This window comes from Anguilla anguilla, chromosome 4 (genome assembly GCF_013347855.1).
Source record: "Anguilla anguilla isolate fAngAng1 chromosome 4, fAngAng1.pri, whole genome shotgun sequence".
Classification (NCBI taxonomy): domain Eukaryota; kingdom Metazoa; phylum Chordata; class Actinopteri; order Anguilliformes; family Anguillidae; genus Anguilla; species Anguilla anguilla.
In genome coordinates this window covers 67,207,101-67,228,696 of record NC_049204.1, presented here as the reverse complement: position 1 = coordinate 67,228,696, position 21,596 = coordinate 67,207,101, and the positions used below count along the sequence as shown (strand labels likewise).

The following is a 21,596-nucleotide window of genomic DNA, read 5'->3' as shown; positions in this document are numbered from 1 at the left end:
ACAGAGACAGAGTGTAGTTTCGTTTCTCTGACAGTAAAGTTTTGTTTCTCTGAAGCTGCGTGACAGAGAGAGACGGAGTGATGTCCTGGTTCAGCCCACAGCTGCAGGAGGTGTGGTGCTGGACTGAGGCCAGGCTGAGCAGAGAGTGGAGATTTACTCGTCAACGTCACACACACAAACACGCATATGACAGTGTGGTGATGGTTTGTTTAGTAACTTGAATCATGATGACTGAATGACTAAAAATATGGAATATATGCACATATATTTAACTGCACTTCATGCTTACTTGAATTCATCTACTTATATACTCTTGGGAGCTTCCAGTTTCTAAAGGGACAAACACACTTGTACACAAACACACAAATATACAAAAACACACACACGCACTGTAAGGCTCTAAGCATGGATCGTATTATTTGCTCTCTCTCTCTCTCTCTCTCTCTCTCTCTCTCTCTCTCATTAAAATTCACATGCAAATGTGCTTTATTTGCATGAAAAGTAAACTTGCATTGCAAAAGCAATGAGACATACAAAATACAACCAGAAGCACTGTTAAGGGTCTAAGCATGGATCGTATTATTCTCTCTCTCTCACTCTCTCTCTCTCTCTCTCTCTCTCTCTCATTCAAATTCAAATTCAAATGTGCTTTATTTGCATGAAAAGTAAACTTGCATTGCAAAAGCAATGAGACATACAAAATACAACCAGAAGAGGGGAGAAAGAAAAAAAAGTAACAGCCCCCCAAACACATACACACGCGCACACACACACACACACACACACACACAAAGACACATATATACACACATACTCACACACACACACACACTGACACCCAGGTTTAAACATATTTTGTTCATAATATAACAATTTATGAATTTACCAGTATTGGTAATGAACACAGATGATATTGTGTACAGCACCATTATTTAGACCACACGCTCTCTTAATGTATGGCAGGCAGAGACATACTGAGCTCCCGCCTACATCGCAGTGTCCTCTTCCCCCGGAAGAATTTCTCATTTATTTGGCTCCGATTGGTGTTGGAATTGATTTATCTGTGCAGTGAATTTGGGTAAATATTGATTTCTGATTGAGAGGAACTTGGGGCAGGAAAGCAGGAAGTGGGCCTCTGTCTCCACCTCAGATTATGGTGAGCACACGGCCTCTTCTCTTTTGCCAGCCAGGTCTTTTTGTGGCGACCAATTTCATTGGCAAGGCTGTGGTCGCTGAGTCTGTACATTGTTAATCACCAGAACTGTCCTTGTATAATAATGAACTCCGGAAAGAGAACTATTCCTTTTAATACGCATCATATCAGACAGTAAACAGCCAATCGACAGACAGCAATAACCATAGACTGTCACATGGAGTGTTACCACAATCATTTGTTTATTTCATTCTTCTTGTAAACAATCACAGCATGTAGAACCCAACACACCCCAGTATAATGCAAAACAACAACAGCCATAAAACCAAAAGTGTCTTAATGATTTTACAGCAGCACCTCCATATAAACGCCATTACCATGATGCTCTGACATATCCCACACATGGTAATGTGTGGCATGGTGAAACCAAAATGCATAAAATACCCTTAAATAAAGGCTGAGAATCTGCAGTTTAACCACACGTGAATACGCTGATTACAAATCTAAAATTGTAAAGTACAGAGCCAACTCAAGAAAAAAATATGTCTTTGCCCAAAACATTATGGAGCTGACTGTAATATTGAAATGCAAGCATTAGAGTGACAGGGTCTGCATAAATGTGAACAAAACTTAAGTTTTATCTTTTTTTATTCCACCCATTTATCTGTTTTCTTAAATGGCTAATTCTTGGTCAGGGTTGCAGAGGGTGCTGGAACCTATCCCAGCATGCAGTGGGCAAGAGACGGGAATACACCCTGGACAGGTTGCCAATACATCGCAGGGCACACACAGCATTCACTCACTCGCTCATTCCTGCTGGCAATTTGGAGTCCTTGAACAATGGGAGGAAACCCACACTGAAGGGCCCTTGGGATTTGAACCCAAAACCTTCTTGCTGTGAGGCGACAATGCAAGTCACTGCTCCACCGTAGAGCTTGTAATTTTCACCCAGGTCTGAAAAAACCTGACCAGAACGCCCCGATTCTGACATTTTATGCAGGGCTTGGTTGGGGTTGGACCCTTTGTAGCTGGCCTTTTAATTTTGAGCACAGAGCGCTGTGTGAGCTGGATGGCAGTTGTAGGCCAGCGAATCTAAGCTGAGCTCTGTGAGTGACAGAATGGACGCCTCAGAGCCGGGGAGAAAGAAGTTATAGTCAGGGGAGAATGAAGTGAGGAGCAGCCATCGAAAGGAAAATCCCAGGTCTGGACAAACTTTTACACGGTGTTATGATCAAGCTGTTTTCATTTCATTCGTTCATTTCATTGTTTTATTAATTTTCTGTCGAATTTGAGTGTTTTTCCCTCTCTTTATTTAGAGCTGATTTTCGCTTCACTCTCTGCCTCATTTCAGATCACACAGTTTTACAGAGGTTCCAGTACCAACCCAAAACCCAGGATAGAGGGGTTGAGTGAATGTGGTCTGGACTCTGTGCAGGAGGGTCATTGTGTCAGAGACGCTGTAGAAGGACAGAGTTCCTGCCCTGTGATCCAGGTACACTCCTATTCTGGAGGAAGAGGGGACAGGGATTTCAGTGCTCTCATTATTGTGCCAGAAAGAGTAACTGGAGTGAGAGCAGCGCAAACTCCAGGACTGGTTATAATATCCCAAAGCGCAGTCATCACTGCCTCCTTTCCTGCTGATCTCTTTATATGACACTGCTATATCTACCCATCTCTTTCCACTCCACTCAGCCTCCCAGTAACAGCGTCTAAACAAAGCCTCTCTGCACAGCACTTGGCCCATGAAGTCAAATCTCTCTGGATGATCAGGATATGACTGGATCTCTTCCACACGGCTCACCTCTCTGTTCCCCTCAGACAGACGGAGGTCTCTGTGTGCAGTGTTGGGGTCCAGTGTGAGCCGACAGGAATCTGATAGAGGAGAAGAAGGAGAAGGAGAGTTCAGTGATCATAATAATAAACTAATAAGGGTGCCGAACATGAATATTTATTAAAACAGGGATAGTTCAAACAAATAGCCCCCTGTTCTCTAATGGAAACCTGTGGAAGAAGCCATTTCCTGCTTGGCATCCTGGCACACCCTCCCAGTTTCTCTGCAGATACTGCAAGTCCCAGGTGCCTGCCCCCCCCCCCCAAAAGCAAGTCTGTCCTGAATATAGAAAATACTTCTAATAATATTACCCCATATTCTCGCGTTGCTTCATCTGTTAATTTAGGTTTAATCACAGACTCACAGTGCAGGAAGTCCTGCCTGGTTCTGCATTCTGTGGGCCAGGCCTCCAGGATACGGACATCTTCCACTGTAGAGAGAGTTCACAAGAAAGATGAGCTCCTGAAATATCACATTACCTGGAGAAGTGGAATGACATTTTATTAAATGAAATGCATTTAAATGACTGCGATATTCAAGAATTGTGTAAATATAAAATAGTCCAATTTATAACATATAATCAAACATTAAGAATTACCACTCTAACTCTTTTTTTAAACAGGCTCTTTAAAGCAAACACAACCTCCAATAAGATCGCAGTCATACAAAACCTGTCATTATCTAGCAAATAAACAGTTAAATATACAACATAAACTCACTGAGCTCAAAAACAACCTTAGTTATTATTATCTTGCATTGTACTCTGACTATACTCATACCCTACACTGAGTTACTGTTACCTTGGGCTGTACTCTGATTATACTCATACTCTACACTGAGTTACTGTTACCTTGGGCTGTACTCTGATTATACTCATACTCTACACTGAGTTACTGTTACTTTGGGCTGTACTCTGACTATACTCATACTCTACACTGAGTTACTGTTACCTTGGGCTGTACTCTGACTATACTCATACTCTACACTGAGTTACTGTTACCGTGGGCTGTACTCTGACTATACTCATACTCAACACTGAGTCACTGTTACCTTGGGCTGTACTCTGACTATACTCATACTCTACACTGAGTTACTGTTACCTTGGGCTGTACTCTGACTATACTCATACTCTACACTGAGTCACTGTTACCTTGGGCTGTACTCTGACTATACTCATACTCTACACTGAGTTACTGTTACCTTGGGCTGTACTCTGACTATACTCATACTCAACACTGAGTCACTGTTACCTTGGGCTGTACTCTGACTATACTCATACTCTATACTGAGTTACTGTTACCTTGGGCTGTACTCTGACTATACTCATACTCTACACTGAGTTACAAAAATGTCTACAGAGACCTCCTCAGATAATCAAAAACCTTTCCCCACACCATGTGTCAGTGCGTGTGTGTGTCTCATTATGTATGTGTGTGTCTGTGCGTATGTGTGTGTGTCTCATTATGTATGTGTGTGTGTCTGTGCGTGTGTGTGTGTCTCATTATGTATGTGTGTGTCTGTGCGTATGTGTGTGTGTGTCTCATTATGTATGTGTGTGTCTGTGCGTGTGTGTGTGTGTCTCATTATGTATGTGTGTGTCTGTGCGTGTGTGTGTGTGTCTCATTATGAATGTGTGTGTCTGTGCGTGTGGTTGTGTGTCTCATTATGTGTGTGTGTGTCTGTGCGTGTGTGTGTGTGTGTGTGTGTGTCTCATTATGTATGTGTGTGTCTGTGCATGTGTGTGTGTGTCTCATTATGTATGTGTGTGTCTGTGCGTGTGTGTGTGTGTCTCATTATGTATGTGTGTGTCTGTGCGTGTGTGTGTGTGTGTGTGTCTTATTATGTATGTGTGTGCCTGTGCATGTGTGTTTGTGTGTGTGTCTTATTATGTATGTGTGTGTCTCATTATGTATGTGTGTGTCTGTGCGTGTGTGTGTGTCTCATTATGTATTTGTGTGTGTGTGTGTGTGAGAGAGACAGTGAGACAGTATATGTGTCCTATATATGTTCCCTAGCAATTAAATGTGTGTCATCCTGTCATATACTAAGAGACAGTGGGTAAAGCCAAATAATGAAAATGTATTAATTTGTGCTTATATGTATATGGTATATGTTTCAGTATGTGTATTCATGTTAGTGCGGAATGTATTTGAGCATTTGTATGTATGCATGTATAGGCATGGGCAAACGTGAGTATAACTACACATATGAATGCCTACATATATTATACTGTTAATTATATGTGCATTGTACGTGTGTTGTAGTATGTATGCATGTATGTGTGTATGTATGTATATGTCTGTACATACGTGTGCATACATATATATGTATATAATGTATATGTTTGTATGTATGCATATATGAGTGTGTATGCATATATATGTATGATTTGTTTGTATGTGTATATGTATGTATCGGTATATGTGTATGTATGCATGTTTATGTATGCGTATATAATGTTTGCATATGTATACTTAGATCTATATGTGTATATACTTGAATATGTACGATTTCTTTTTTATTTTAGCAATATTCAATATATATTTGATCATTGTTATTTATTATTTTATTAACTTTTTAATTGTTTACTATGCTTTGGCAACATTCGATTATTTCTCATGCCAATAAAGCTCCATTTGAACTGAATTGAATGTGTGCTTCTGTGTGTGTGTGTGTGTGCTTCTGTGTGTGTGTGTGTGTGCTTCTGTGTGTGTGTGTGTGTGCTTCTGTGTGTGTGTGTGTGTGCTTCTGTGTGTGTGTGTGTGTGTGACAGAGTATGTGTGTGCTTCTGTGTGTGTGTGTGTGTGTGTGTGACACGGTATGTGTGTGTGTTAGTGTGTGTGTGTGTGTGTGTGTGTGTGTGTGTGTGTGCTTCTGTGTGTGTGTGTGTGTGTGTGTGTGTGTGCTTCTGTGTGTGTGTGTGTGTGTGTGTGTGTGTGTGCTTCTGTGTGTGTGTGTGTGTGCTTCTGTGTGTGTGTGTGTGTGTGTGTGTGTGTGTGTGTGCTTCTGTGTGTGTGTGTGTGTGTGTGTGTGTGTGTGTGTGTGTGCTTCTGTGTGTGTGTGTGTGTGTGTGTGTGTGTGCTTCTGTGTGTGTGTGTGTGTGTGTGTGTGTGTGCTTCTGTGTGTGTGTGTGTGTGTGTGTGCTTCTGTGTGTGTGTGTGTGTGTGTGTGTGTGCTTCTGTGTGTGTGTGTGTGCTTCTGTGTGTGTGTGTGTGTGTGTGTGTGTGTGACAGAGTATGTGTGTGTGTTAGTGTGTGTGTGTGTGCTTCTGTGTGTGTGTGTGTGTGTGAGAGAGAGAGTATGTGTGTGATTGTCTGTGTATTTTTATTGTGTTTGTGAGAACAGAGGCCTCACTGCTACACAAATTTTCTACATCATTTTTATGGTCCATTTGATTATATTCACTTAAGGTCAGCATTCATTATTTTAAAAGAAAGAAGTGAGGAAAAAGTATTTCAGTAGTTCCAACCTGTTTGAGGGATTTTGACTAATTCCTCCTTGCAGACGTCCTCCAGTCGCTCTTTCAGTTCCGAGACAGATTTCCTGACAGCCTCAAAAGAGACATGTGGACTGACAGCGATGCTGGGTAAGTCTCCAGGTCCAGGAGGGGCACAGAGAGACTGACAGCTCTGCAAACAGACAGACAGACAGAAGAAAACCCATCTCAATACTGATTCCTCTGCAGATGCCAGGGGCAGAACTTTGTAAATGAGGAAAATGCCTCACCTTGTATGTAAAATGTAAGTGATGTTACCTGGAGGAACTGGATGTGATCTTCTGTGTATGAAAACTGCTCCAGCTCAGTGTCTCTCCTCCTCAGCTCAGCAATCTCCTGCTCCAGTCGCTTCAGGAGTCCTTCAGCCCGACTCACTTCAGCCTTCTCCTGATCTCTGATCAGCTCTTTCACCTCAGAGCGCCTTCTCTCAATGGAGCGGATCAGCTCAGTAAAGATCCTCTCGCTGTCCTCCACTGCTGCCTTTGCCGAGCGCTGTTAGGAGACACAGAGAGAGGAGGGCTGTACCTTTTAACTAGGCCTTTCACTCAGCTCTTACTGGGACCCCAGACAGCCTGTTCCCCACAGGGTGGCTCAGTGGGATTGAGCCCCACAGGGCTGGAAAGTGGCCCAACACTGGGCTCCTCACTGGCTGACTGGAGGAAAGCCCTGACTGAGCCCTGAAATGGCTCTTCCAGCAGCCAGCTGTTGTCTTCTCCTCTGGTCAGTACCCACCTTGAGTGACTGCACAGCCTGTCTCAAATCCTGCAGCTTCTTCTCTCTCTCCTGGATTCTCTGTTGGAATTCTCTCTGTGTCGCCCCCAGCTGCTTCTGTGGACAGAGTATTTTTTCATATCGTATTACCATATTCAACCTTTCAACTACATTTTCACCTTCCAAATATGATAAGGTACTGCAACATGTTTGATGTACAGTATAGTATGTCATTGTGTAGAAGTGTACTGGCCGTATTGGTAAAGCTTCTAAACTGTGTGAGTGAACTAGCTGCTCCAGCCGTGTTGATTCCCATTCAGGCAGTGAATAGGGGGGTGAGTGGTGTGAACAGAGCTGTCACAGAGAGATTTGGGTTCATTTCCTGCTCTTACTGCTTTAACACTGGATACAAGACCTAGAAATCATGATGTTGCTTAATTCTCTCTCATATGTCTAAAACATTTCATAATAAAATCTTGTAAATAAACAAACAAAATTCAATAAGGCACATTTCAAAATAAAACCTATTAAATAAGTATATTAATGAAATTCTACTTTATGTGAGATTGTGGCAAGATCTGTCCTCACTGTGAAAAAGTGTTGAGTGTTATGTGTAAGAGTTTTAGTCTTTACCTGTTTCTCAGTCCTTTCTGCTGCAGCTGAAACTGTATCATGGCCTCTGTGTTCATCCATCGTACATGGATAGCAGATGCACTGCTGATCGGTACGACAGTAAATCTCCAGCAGTTTGTCATGATGAGAGCAGATCTTCTCCTGCAGGTTTCCAGAAGCATCAGTCATCTGGTGTCTCTTTCCTGGGTTGAGTTCATCATGAAGTTTGAGGTGCGTTTCGCAGTAAGAGGCCAGACACACCAGACAGGACTTGACAGCTTTGCGCTTTCTCCCAGTGCAGGAATCACACGCCACATCTCCAGGTCCACATTCAGCCATTGTGCAGCTCACACTGACAGAGACAGAGGTAAGTTTCGTTTCTCTGAAACTGTGTGGCAGAGAGAGACGGAGTGATGTCCTGGTTCAGCCCACAGCTGCAGGAGGTGTGGTGTTGGACTGAGGCCAGGCTGAGCAGGCGGTGAAGATTTACTCATGAAGATCACACACACAAGCACGCATATGATAGGGTGGTGATTGTTTGTTTATTAACCTGCATGGTCCTGAATATCACTGAATGATTGGGCGGAAACAAATAATACATGCACATAGTTTTGAGCTATACAAAATTAATTTGCTTAATTACATACTGACGAGTTTAGCCAGTTTCTAAAGGGAGTGGAGATTTACACTGAACCCCCACCACACACAAGAGCACTTACACAATCACTCTCATGCGCACACACACACACTCACACACACCCACACACACACAAGAGCACTTACACAATCACTCTCATGCACACACACACACACGCACACACACACACACACCCACACACAAATACTCACACACGCACACACTCACACACAAGAGCACTTACACAATCACTCTCATGCGCACACACACACTCACAGACCCACACACACACACACAAGAGCACTTACACAATCACTCTCATGCGCACACACACACACACACACACCCACACACATCACACAGTATTTCACAGATTTTGTTCACTCTGAGAAACTACTTTGAGAGCGTCTTTAAGAACGCACACAAAATCTTTTATTTTATATCAAAAACAGTGACTAAAGCTCCTGCCATCTAAGCCCCAATAATGAACCCTTTTTCAAAGTCATTTCGATCTTTTCCTCTTGATCCAAAATTGAGGTGAACTGCTCAGCATTTTTATACATGCCACAGAGCATGATAGGATGTTAATTGCTTAATTGTATCATGTAGTAAGTGTGTATGTAAGCATCTGCATTCGTTATGTTTCTCATTTATTCTGGTTTTTCCATTCATTTGTCACCCGTCTGTATGAACACATGAATCATAAGCGTAAATATCATTTTTATATCATGCTTCTTTTTTTGAGTGCAGAGATTTCAGGGTGCGTGATGCATAGGAAATAGTTCAAATTGAAAGAAAGATTCATTAATCTTATTATTAAAAATGATGTTTTGTGGGATAATTGGGAAATGTACGCACATTCAACCCCCAGGAGACACAACATTGCTGGACAAACTGCTTGGTAGTTAAGTTGATTGTCAGAAACTAAAATATCCTTTATCACACATTAAAACTGTCTGGGTGAATCAGAAACATACACTAAAACTGAATAATATATATTTTTAAAAACAAAAAGTGAAATAGTCCTTTAAACCTCTAAGTCAGTGTGATGAAACATTCTTCCCTGAAGGTAATTAAAAAAAACTTTTTTGTCTTGTACTTCTCTTCATGAGCACAAGAGGTCGCTGTTGTCCACATTATGGTCAGCAGCCCCAGTAATTCAGCAGGGAACAGTTTGTCAGTCTCCTTTACCTCATACAGAGGAAATGCCATCGCATCATCAGTTTCCCCGCAAGTTCCAGCCCCAGCGCTCCACAGTTCATTTGCCCATACAGGTTTATGTGATCAATAATTTAAAATGTGTGGAAAATTAGCATTTATGTTTAACATTTACATTTATAATCAACATTGATATTTCTCATTTATATTTATATATAATATATACTTTTTCAGTATTTATTAAAAGCATAACAACGCCAACAAAGCTGTCGAGCACTGTTAGCTGGGAAAAAGCTTCAGGGCAGCAGATTCAGAGCAGCAGTCATAGCATAATAACAGAAGTAGCATTTCAGACTGTTTCATTTCCCAGCACTGCAGTCCTGTGGAGGCACCTGGCCAGGATTCCCTCTTTCATCATTTCTCTCACCTGGACCAGCACCTGAGTTTCTGCTGATCACTGAGAATTCATGAGATTAACACTGTGACCAAGAAAGAAAAACAAAGTTTCATCTTTTAAAAGAAATGTATTCTGTTTTCTGTATATTTCATTTATTTGAATGAGTAAGTGCCTTTAAAAAACTCCCCCAAAACTATAATTCTATTATACCACCTCAAATTTAATACACTTTAAAAATAAGAAGTTTTATAAAACTTGTTTATAAATTCAATCGGTTTAAAAATCTCTTATGCAGCAAAATAATCAGTGTTAAATCAAACTAGAATCTATATTTGTTTAATTAATTTAAGACTAATATTTAATTAAATCATCTGAATGTTTTTCCTCCCACTTTAATTACAGCTGGGCCCTGTTTCATGTATGTCACTTAAAAATACAGGGTAATATGACGCTGTGTCAAATAATGTCGGGAATTTAATTCTGGCTAACTCTGTTTCATAAACGTGAATTAGGACTTGATTAGTCGAGCACTGAAGCCTCAAGCAAAGGAGCAGGGTTCTGCTGAGTGTGCCTGCAGACGCGAGGAGCAGAGGAGCAGAGACAGGCGAGCAAACGAGCGCTCTGTACGGCCGCAATGCTAACTGAGCTAGCCTAGCCTCAGAACCAGGGCCCAGGTCTTCCCATCGCTCGCTGCCTCATCCCAGATCACACAGCTTTACAGAGGATCCAAAATAAACCCCAAACCCAGGATAGAGGGCCTGAGTGAATGTGATCTGGACTCTGTGCAGGAGGGTCATTGTGTCAGAGACGCTGTAGAAAGACAGAGTTCCTGCCCTGTGATCCAGGTACACTCCTATTCTGGAGGAGGGGGGACCAGGGATTACAGTGCTCTCATCATTGTGCAGGAAAGAGTAACCGCCGGAAGAGGAGAGCAAACTCCAGGATTTGTTATTACGTCCCAGACCGCTTTCATAACCCCGCCCTTTCCTGCTGATCTCTTTATATGAGACTGCTATATAAACCCCATTCCCTCTCCACTCAAACTCCCAGTAACAGCGTCCAGACAGACCCTCTCTGCACAGCACTTGGGGCCAGTCGTCAAATCTCTCTGGATGATCAGGATATGGCTGGCTGTGGAACCCACAGGTCACCTCTCTGTTCCCCTCAGACAGAGAGAGCTGTTTATGTGCTGTGTTGGGGTCCAGAGTGAGCTGACAGGAATCTGATGGGGGAGAAGAGAGCTCCTCTTACATATTTTACACATTTCACATATTTTACATATTTTTATGTTTTCTCGATCAATGTCTTTTTGTGCACACTTAGCTTTTTATCCTTGATTGTATATGTTCAGTTACTTTTCACTTAATTTTTTAATTTCTTCAATTCTTATTGTACTGAATTTTCACCTATTGCTATGATCATAAATATTTTTATATTAATCCATATTGTTCTTGCAAATGTCTTCACACAGCCCTATTCTAGGACATACTGTATATTATTATATTTGATTCATATGTTCAATACCAGGATGACTACAGCTTAATTTACAGGAATCTGACTGTGAAGAGGAGGTATGAGATCCCTAAAGCAAGTCTGTTATGAATATAGATCATTATATAAATCATCTTTTTTTTCATATTACCTCAAAATCTCCTCTTGCTTCATTGTTTAATTAAGGTTTAATTCCAGACTCACATTGTAAGAAGTCTTCTCTGGTCCTGGGCTCATTATGAACTTCTCCCACTATAAAGAGACAGATCAAAAGAAAGCTTAATTTCCAAAAGCTTAATTTATGAATGTCCCTCGCTAATACTAACCCAAGGTTTACCCCAGGAAACCAGCGGAGGGGGAAGTGCCTCAGAGGGGAAGCAGTGGCGGTGTGAAGCGGTGGGCCGTGGTGTTTACACGGTATCACCTACACCTGACCTGCTGAAAACATGACTATACCATATAAGTTTAGTTAGAAATGAGAACATAATGGCTCAAGATAAGATGATGGATATCTGAACAGGGCTGTAAATGAACTGGTGCTAGTAAGGTCAAAAACTGGAGCACAGAGAACAAAATAATGGTAAAAACCATGAGCGTAAATTCTTTGATGAAAAAAAAAAAAAACTTTAAATCTTGTCATAAAACATGAAAGTATTTCAGCCGTAATAACCTTTTATAGAAATCTTCGCTAATTCCACCTGGCAGACGTCCTCCAGTCGCTCTTTCAGTTCAGAGACAGATTTCGTCAGAGCCTCAAACAAGTCGTGTGGACTGACAATGATGCTGGGAAAGTCTCCAGGTCCAGAAAGGGCACAGACAGACTGACAGCTCTACAGACAGACAGACAGAGAGACAGACATTCAGACAGGGAGACATACAGGCACATACAGAGACATACAGGCACACAGACATACAGAAGACAGTCTCAATAAAAGATTTCTGCATAGATTTGAAGAGCAAATCATTGTAAATGAGGAACGCACCTCACCATGTATATACAATGTACATAGTGCAGACTGTTAGAGAGCCAGTGAAGTTACCTGAAGAAACTGGATGTGATCCTCTGTGTGTGAAAACTGCTCCAGCTCAGCATCTCTCCTCCTCAGCTCAGCAATCTCCTGCTCTAGTCGCTCCAGGAGTCCTTCAGCCCGACTCAATTCAGCCTTCTCCTGATCTCTGATCAGCTCTTTCACCTCAGGGCGTCTTCTCTCAATGGAGCGGATCAGCTCAGTAAAGATCCTCTCACTGTCCTCCACTGCTGCCTGTGCAGAGCGCTGTTAGGAGACACAGAGAGAGGAGGGCTGTACATTTTAACTAGGCCTTTCACTCAGCTCTTACTGGGACCCCAGACAGCCTGTTCCCCACAGTGTGGCTCAGTGGGATCAAGCCCCACAGGGCTGGAAAGTGGCCTAACACTTGGCTCTTCACTGGCTGACTGGAGGAGAGCCCTGACTGAGCCCTGAAATGGCTCTTCCAGCAGCCAGCTGCTGTCTTCTCCTCTGGTCAGTACCCACCTTGATTGACTGCACAGCCTGTCTCAGATCCTGTAGCTCCTTCTCCCTCTCCTGGATTCTCTGCTGGAGTTTAGTCTGTGTCGCCCCCAGCTGCTTCTGTGGAAATATTTGCTTTCCCCATTAAAACAATATTTATTGTATATTTACTGTATGATTACAACTCAATTTTATCTGCCATTGTAATGTTTGGAATTATCTTGTTTTTACTGTCCTGTTGTTTTATTTTTTATTTTTTGTAAATTGCAGATTTGTTACATTATAGGTATTTAGCTGACGCTCTAATCCAGAGTGACTCGCAAAACTTTTACATTGCATCCATTTGCACAGATGGATATATATACACACACACTATATACAGGTTAATGTTGAGTATCTTGCTGAATGGTACAATGGCAGTGTACTACCCTGGAATTGAAACTGTGGCCTTTAGGGTACAAGACCAGTTCCTTTCGCATTATACTACTAATTACCACTAATACTACTTATATATCTATATGTATATCTACATGGCTGTTATCACAAACTCCTCCAGAATGAGGTCATGAAAGATATCTTAGAAGACTAGTGTTCACTTTCCACTCTGATTCTTACTCTCCCTACTTCATCACTGTGGATCTGAAACCTGAGATCAAGTCCCTGTACAATTTACTGAAACACACCTGTGGTAAAAAAGCTTTGACAACCCATTCTCAGAGCAGCTATTAAAATAGTATGATATGTGATAAAGTGAAATGAGTCTTTATAATATTAACCATCTTAAAAAGGTTCAGTCCTTACCTTTTTCTCAGTCCTTTCTACTGCAGTTGAGACTGTTTTATGCCCGCTGTGTTCATCCATCACACACAGCAGACAGATACACTGCTGATCAGTACGACAGTAAACCTCCAGCAGTTTTTTATGTTGAGGGCAAATGTTCTCCTGCAGGTTTCTAGTAGCATTGATGACATTATGTGTGTTTCCTGGGTGGAGTTCATTATGAAGTTTGAGGTGCGTTTCACAGTAAGAGGCCAGACACACCAGACAGGTCTTGACAGCTTTGCGCTTTCTCCCAGTGCAGACATCACATGCCACGTCTCCAAGTCCAGCGTAACAGTGAGCAGGAGGAGCAGCTTGGAGTCCTGTCTTCTTCAGTTTCTCCACCACTTCAGCCAGCATGGTGTTTTTTCTTAAAACAGGCCTTGGGGTGACGGTCTCTCTGCACTGGGGACAGCTGTAGACACCAGTATGATCATCCTGATCCCAGCAGCCCTTAATACAGCCCGTACAGTAATTGTGTCCACAGGGAATAGTCACCGGATCCTTCAGTAGATCCAGACAGATCGCACAGCTGAACTGGTCCTGATCCAGTAAACCTCCACCTTCAGCCATTTTACTGCTCACACTGACAGAGACAGAGTTAAGTTTCGTTTCTCTGAAACTGCGTGACAGAGAGAGTGGGAGTGACTTCCTGGTTCAGCCCACAGCTGCGGGAGGTGTGGTGTTGGACTGAGGCCAGGCTGAGCAGAGCAGGCTGAGCAGAGAGTGTAGATTTACTCATAAAGATCACACACACAAACACACATATGACAGGGTGGTGATTGTTTGTTTATTAACCTGCTTGGTGATGAATATCACTGAATGACTGTGCAGAAACAAAGAATACATGTACATATTTTTGAGCTATACAAATTACATACTGATGAGTTTAGCCAGTTTCTAAAGGGAGTGGAGATTTACACTTAACCCCCACCATACACAAGAGCACTTACACAATCACTCTCATGCGCAAACACACACACTCACACACCCACACACACACACACACAAATACTCACACACGCACACACACACACACATACTCAAACACATAAATACTCACACACGCACACACTAACACAAATACTCACATACAACCCACACACACACACTCACAAGCACACATGCACACACACACACACTCTCTCTCACACACACACACACTCACACATGCACACACTCACACACACACACACACTCACACACTCACACACTCACACCCACACACCCATACTCACACACACACACCCACACACAAATACTCACACACACTCACACACACAGTATTTCACAGATTTTGTTCACTCTGAGAAACTACTTTGAGAGCGACTTTAAGATTGCACACAAAATCTTTTATTTTATATCAAAAACAGTGACTAAAGCTCCTGCCATCCGTGCCCCAATAATGAACCCTTTTTCAAAGTCATTTCGATCTTTTCCTCTTAATCCAAAATCGAGGTGAACTGGGCCTGCTCAGCATTTTCATACATGCCACAGAGCATGATAGGTTGTTAATTGCTTAATTGTATCATGTAGAAAGTCTGTATGTAAGCATCTGCAATCGTTATGTTTCTCATTTATTCTGGTTTTTCCATTCATTTGTCACCCGTCTGTATGAACACATGAATCATAAGCGTAAATATCATTTTTATACCATGCTTCTTTTTTTGAGTGCAAAGATTTCAGGGTGCGTGATGCATAGGAAATAGTTCAAATTGAAAGAATCATTAAAAAGATTGAAAAAAAAAAATTGAAAGATTCATTAATCTTATTGTTAAAAGTGATATTTTGTGGGATAATTGGGAAATGTATACACATTCAACCCCCAGGAGACACAACATTGCTGGACAAACTGCTTGGTAGTTAAGTTGATTGTCAGAAACTAAAATATCCTTTATCACACATTAAAACTGTCTGGGTGAATCAGAAACATACACTAAAACTGAATAATATATATTTTTAAAAACTAACAGTGAAATAGTCCTTTAAACCTCTAAGTCAGTGTGATGAAACATTCTTCCCTGAAGGTAATTTAAAAAAACGAACTTTTTTGACATGTACTTCTCTTCATGAGCACAAGAGGTCGCTGTTGTCCACAGTATGGTCAGCAGCCCCAGTAATTCAGCAGGGAACAGTTTGTTAGTCTCCTTTATCTCATACAGAGGAAATGCCATCACATCATCAGTTTCCCCGCAAGTTCCAGCTCCAGCACTCCACAGTTCATTTGCCCATACAGGTTTATGTGATCAATGATTTAAAATGTGTGGAAAATTAGCATTTATGCTTAACATTTACATTTATAATCAACGTTGATATTTCTCATTTATGTTTATATATAATATATACTTTTTCAGTATTTCTTAAATGCATAACAATACCAACAAAGCTGTCAAGCACTGTTAGCTGGAAAAGGCTTCAGGGCAGCAGTTTTACACAAATAACAGAAGCAGCATTTCAGACTGTTTCGTTTCCCAGCACTGCAGTCCTGTGGAGGCACCTGGCCAGGATTCCCTCTTTCATCATTTCTCTCACCTGGACCAGCACCTGAGTTTCTGCTGATCACTGAGAATTCATGAGGTTAACACTGTGACCAAGAAAGAAAAACAAAGTTTCATCTTTTAAAAGAAATTTATTCTGTTTTCTGTATATTACATTTATTTGAATGAGTAAGTGCCTTTAAAAAACTCCCCCAAAACTATAATTCTGTTATACCACCTCAAATTTAATAGTAAATTAATACACTTTAAAAATAAGAAGTTTTATAAAACTTGTTTATAAATTCAATCAGTTTAAAAATCTCTTATGGAGCAAAATAATCAGTGTTAAATCAAACTAAAGTCTACTTTTGTTTAATTAATTTAAGACAAATTAATTAAATCATCTGAATGTTTTTCCTCCCACTTTAATTACAGCTGGGCCCCGTTTCATGTATGTCACTTAAAAATACAGGATAATATGACGCTGTGTCAAATAATGTCGGGAATTTAATTCTGGCTAACTCTGTTTCATAAACGTGAATTAGGACTTGATTAGTCGAGCACTGAAGCGTCAAGCAAAGGAGCAGCGTTCTGCTGAGTGTGGCTGCAGACGCGAGGAGCAGAGGAGCAGAGACAGGCGAGCAAACGAGCGCTCTGTACGGCCGCAATGCTAACTGAGCTAGCCTAGCCTCAGAACCAGGGCCCAGGTCTCCCCCTCGCTCGCTGCCTCATCCCAGATCACACAGCTTTACAGAGGATCCAACACTCCAAACCCAAAACCCAGGATAGAGGGGCTGAGTGAATGTGGTCTGGACTCTGTGCAGGAGGGTCATTGTGTCAGAGATGCTGTAGAAGGACAGAGTTCCTGCCCTGTGATCCAGATACACTCCTATTCTGGAGGAGGGGGGAGCAGGGATTTCAGTGCTCTCAGCATTGTGCTGGAAAAAGTAACCGAAGGGGGAGCAGCGCAAACTCCAGGACTTGTTATTCCATCCCAGAGCAGAGTCATTAATCAGCCCTTTCCTGCTGATCTCTTTATATGACACTGCTATAGAAACCCCATCCCCACTCCTCTCAGCCTCCCAGTAACAGCGTCCAGACAGACCCTCTCTGCACAGCACTTGGGCCCAGCACTCAAATCTCTCTGGATGATCAGGATATAGCTGGATCTCTTCCACACTGGTTACCTTTCTGTTCCCCTCAGACAGATGGAGGAGTCTGTGCGCTGTGTTGGGGTCCAGAGTGAGCTGACAGGAATCTGATGGGGGAGAAGAGAGCTCCTCTTACATATTTTACACATTTCACAAATTTTACATATTTTTATGTTTTCCCGATCAATGTCTTTTTGTGCACACTTAGCTTTTTATCCTTGATTGTATCTTTTCAGTTACTTTTCACTTAATTTTTTAATATCTTCAATTCTTATTGTACTGAATTTTCACCTATTGCTATGATCATAAATATTTTTATACTAATCCATATTGTTCTTGTAAATGTCTTCACACAGCCCTATTCTAGGACATACTGTATATTATTATATATGATCCATATGTTTAATACCAGGATGCCTTCAGCTTAATTTACAGGAATCTGACTGTGAAGAGGAGGTATGAGATCCCTAAAGCAAGTCCGTTATGAATATAGAACATTATATGAATCATCTTTTTCTTCATATTACCTCAAAATCACCTCTTGCTTCATTGTTTTAATTAAGGTTTAATTCCAGACTCACATTGTAAGAAGTCCTCTCTGGTCCTGGGCTCATTATGGACTTCTTCCACTATAAAGAGAGAGATCAGAAGAAAGCTTAATTTCCAAAAGCTTAATTTATGAATGCCCCTCGCTAACACTAACCCACACTGACCAGGATTTACCCCAGGAAACCAGCGGAGGGGGAAGTGCCTCAGAGGGGAAGCAGTGGCGGTGTGAAGCGGTGGGCCGTGGTGTTTACACGGTATCACCTACACCTGACCTGCTGAAAACATGACTATACCATATAAGTTTAGTTAAAAATGAGAACATAATGGCTCAAGATAAGATGATGGATATCTGAACAGGGCTGTAAATTAACTGGTGCTAGTAAGGTAAAAACCTGGAGCACAGAGAACAATATAGTGGTGCAAACCTTAAGCGTAACTTTCATAATGAAAAAATAAACTTTAAACCTTGTGATAAAAAATAAAAGTATTTCAGCCGTAATAACCTTTTATAGAAATCTTTGCTAATTCCACCTGGCAGACGTCCTCCAGTCGCTCTTTCAGTTCAGAGACAGATTTCCTCAGAGCCTCAAAAGAGACTTGTGGACTGACAGTGATGCTGGGAAAGTCTTCAGGTCCAGGAGGGGCACAGAGAGACTGACAGCTCTGCAAACAGACAGACAGACAGGGAATAGTCTCAATACAGATTCTTGTGCAGATGTCAGTAACAGATCTTTGTAAATGAGGAACACTCCTCACCATGTATGTACAATGTACACAGTGCAGACTGTCAGAGAGCCAGTGAAGTTACCTGAAGGAACTGGATGTGATCCTCTGTGTGTGAAAACTGCTCCAGCTCAGCATCTCTCCTCCTCAGCTCAGCAATCTCCTGCTCTAGTCGCTCCAGGAGTCCTTCAGCCCGACTCAATTCAGCCTTCTCCTGATCTCTGATCAGCTCTTTCACCTCAGAGCGCCTTCTCTCAATGGAGCAGATCAGCTCAGTAAAGATCCTCTCACTGTCCTCCACTGCTGCCTGTGCAGAGCGCTGTTAGGAGACACAGAGAGAGGAGGGCTGTACATTTTAACTAGGCCTTTCACTCAGCTCTTACTGGGACCCCAGACAGCCTGTTCCCCACAGTGTGGCTCAGTGGGATTGAGCCCCACAGGGCTGAAAAGTGGCCCAACACTGGGCTTCTCACTGGCTGACTGGAGGAGAGCCCTGACTGAGCCCTGAAATGGCTCTTCCAGCAACCAGATGTTGCCTTCTCCTCTGGTCAGTACCCACCTTGAGTGACTGCACAGCCTGTCTCAGATCCTGCAGCTCCTTCTCTCTCTCCTGGATTCTCTGCTGGAGTTTAGTCTGTGTCGCCCCCAGCTGCTTCTGTGGAAATATTTGCTTTACCCATTAAAACTATATTTATTGTATATTTACTGTATGATTACAACTCAATTTTATCTGCCATTGTAATTTTTGGTATTATCTTAATTTTTATTTCCATCTGGTTTTTACTGTCCTGTTGTTGTTTTATTTTTTGTAAATTGCAGATTTGTTACATTATAGGTATTTAGCTGATGCTCTTATCCAGAGTGACTCGCAAAACTTTTACATTGCATCCATTTACATAGATGGATATATATACACATACACTATATACAGGTTAAGGTTGAGTATCTTGCTGAATGGTACAATGGCAGTGTCCTACCCTGGAATCGAAACTGTGGCCTTTAGGGTACAAGACCAGTTCTTTACGCATTATACTACTAATTACTACTAATACTACTTATATATCTATATGTATATCTACACGGCTGTTATCACAAATTCCTCCAGAATGAGGTCATGAAAGATATTTTAGAAGACTAGTGTTCACTTTCCACTCTGATTCTTACTCTCCCTACTTTATCACTGTGGTTCTGAAACCTGAGATCAAGTCCCTGTACAATTTTACTGAAACACACCTGTGGTAAAAAAAACTTTGACAACCCATTCTAGGAGCATGTATTAAAGTAGTATGATGTGATAAAGTGAAATGAGTCTTTATGGTATTAATCATCTTAAAAAGGTTCAGTCCTTACCTGTTTCTCAGTCCTTTCTGCTGCAGTTGAGACTGTTTTATGCCCGCTGTGTTCATCCATCACACACAGATAACAGATACACTGCTGATCGGTACGACAGTAAACCTCCAGCAGTTTTTTATGTTGAGGGCAAATGTTCTCCTGTAGGTTTCTAGTAGCATTGATGACATTATGTGTGCTTCCTGGATGGAGTTCATTATGAAGTTTGAGGTGCGTTTCACAGTAAGAGGCCAGACACACCAGACAGGACTTGACAGCTTTGCGCTTTCTCCCAGTGCAGACATCACATGCCACGTCTCCAGGTCCAGCGTAACAGTGAGCAGGAGGAGCAGCTTGGAGTCCTGTCTTCTTCAGTTTCTCCACCACTTCAGCCAGCATGATGTTTCTGCCCAGAACAGGCCTTGGAGTGAAGGTCTGTCTGCACTGGGGACAGCTGTAGACACCAGGATGATCATCCTGATCCCAGCAGCCCTTAATACAGCTCATGCAGAAACTGTGTCCACAGGGAATAGTCACCGGATCCTTCAGTAGATCCAGACAGATCACACAGCAGAACTGATCCTGATCCACTGAGATACTGGCCTCAGCCATTTTACTGCTCACACTGACAGAGACAGAGTTAAGTTTCGTTTCTCTGAAACTGCGTGACAGAGAGAGGGGGAGTGACTTCCTGGTTCAGCCCACAGCTGCAGGAGGTGTGGTGTTGGACTGAGGCCAGATTTATTTGAATCTCCACTCTTCGATAAATATCACACACAGTCGCGTTGCAGTATTGATGTACAGTATGTGACTCAGACACATCAGAGGGGAAGGGAAAGACTGAAATTAGGGAATCCGATCTAAAGCTCTGCATGAGGATGAGAGATGTAGATGGCAGGGTGGTGCAGTGGGTGTGGGTAACTGGGCATTTAACACTCTGCCGAAGGATTCCTTCTTTTGGATGAGACGTTAAACCAAGGTCCTGACTCACTGTGGTCAAGACCCCATGACACTTCTTTCAAAGAGTAGGGGGTTCCCCGGTGTCCTGGCTAAATTCCCAACCTGGCTTTCTCAAACTGGCCACCTAGCCTGCAGTGCGATGAGACCCACAGCTTAGCCTGCAGTGCTATGAGACCCACAGCTTAGCCTGCAGTGCTATGAGACCCACAGCTTAGCCTGCAGTGCTATGAGACCCACAGCTTAGCCTGCAGTGCTATGAGACCCACAGCTTAGCCTGCAGTGCTATGAGACCCACAGCCTAGCCTGCAGTGCTATGAGACCCACAGCTTAGCCTGCAGTGCTATGAGACCCACAGCTTAGCCTGCAGTGTTATGAGACCCACAGCTTAGCCTACAGTGCTATGTGACCCACAGCTTAGCCTGCAGTGCTATGAGACCCACAGCTTAGCCTGCAGTGCTATGAGACCCACAGCTTAGCCTGCAGTGCTATGAGACCCACAGCTTAGCCTGCAGTGCTATGAGACCCACAGCTTAGCCTGCAGTGCTATGAGACCCACAGCTTAGCCTGCAGTGCTATGAGACCCACAGCTTAGCCTGCAGTGCTATGAGACCC

At 42.4% G+C, this 21,596-nt stretch overlaps 3 protein-coding genes and 1 long non-coding RNA gene across 6 annotated transcripts in view; 2 read left to right on the top strand and 2 right to left on the bottom strand.

Moving 5' to 3' along the window:
* LOC118225964 (tripartite motif-containing protein 16-like) overlaps positions 1-21,596 on the top strand; it is an 890,716-nt gene that overhangs the window by 369,529 nt on the left and 499,591 nt on the right. The window lies entirely within an intron of this gene.
* Positions 1,372-21,596, bottom strand: part of LOC118225953 (tripartite motif-containing protein 16-like) — a 972,804-nt gene continuing 952,579 nt past the window's right edge. The window contains exons 1-9 of one of the 2 annotated variants that reach the window (XM_035415109.1): positions 18,476-18,613; positions 18,005-18,052; positions 17,460-17,530; positions 7,825-8,191; positions 7,213-7,308; positions 6,739-6,972; positions 6,454-6,613; positions 3,349-3,414; positions 1,372-3,025 (exon numbers count right to left, since the gene is read on the bottom strand). In XM_035415109.1, the coding sequence (XP_035271000.1) occupies positions 2,496-3,025; positions 3,349-3,414; positions 6,454-6,613; positions 6,739-6,972; positions 7,213-7,308; positions 7,825-8,191; positions 17,460-17,530; positions 18,005-18,037 (1,557 nt within the window). In that variant the 5' untranslated portion in view covers positions 18,038-18,052; positions 18,476-18,613 and the 3' untranslated portion in view covers positions 1,372-2,495. Of the gene's footprint in view, positions 3,026-3,348; positions 3,415-6,453; positions 6,614-6,738; positions 6,973-7,212; positions 7,309-7,824; positions 8,192-17,459; positions 17,531-18,004; positions 18,053-18,475; positions 18,614-21,596 lie in introns of those variants that run through there. The other variant, XM_035415105.1, reaches the window with a different exon arrangement.
* Positions 7,897-21,596, top strand: part of LOC118226049 — a 30,730-nt gene continuing 17,030 nt past the window's right edge. The window contains exon 1 of the long non-coding RNA XR_004764943.1: positions 7,897-7,971. This is a non-coding gene — a long non-coding RNA (uncharacterized LOC118226049). The remainder of the gene's footprint in view (positions 7,972-21,596) is intronic.
* On the bottom strand, positions 10,103-20,958 carry LOC118225986 (tripartite motif-containing protein 16-like). 2 transcript variants are annotated; one of them, XM_035415180.1, is made up of 6 exons: positions 20,046-20,958; positions 13,001-13,096; positions 12,527-12,760; positions 12,157-12,316; positions 11,691-11,738; positions 10,103-11,217 (listed from the first exon to the last, which is right to left on the bottom strand). In XM_035415180.1, the coding sequence occupies exons 1-6, from the start codon at positions 20,634-20,636 to the stop codon at positions 10,691-10,693; spliced, it is 1,656 nt and encodes a 551-aa protein (XP_035271071.1). In that variant the 5' UTR covers positions 20,637-20,958; the 3' UTR covers positions 10,103-10,690. The 2 variants fall into 2 exon arrangements, with proteins under 2 accessions (XP_035271071.1, XP_035271069.1); XM_035415178.1 differs by lacking the exon at positions 20,046-20,958 and adding an exon at positions 13,778-14,812.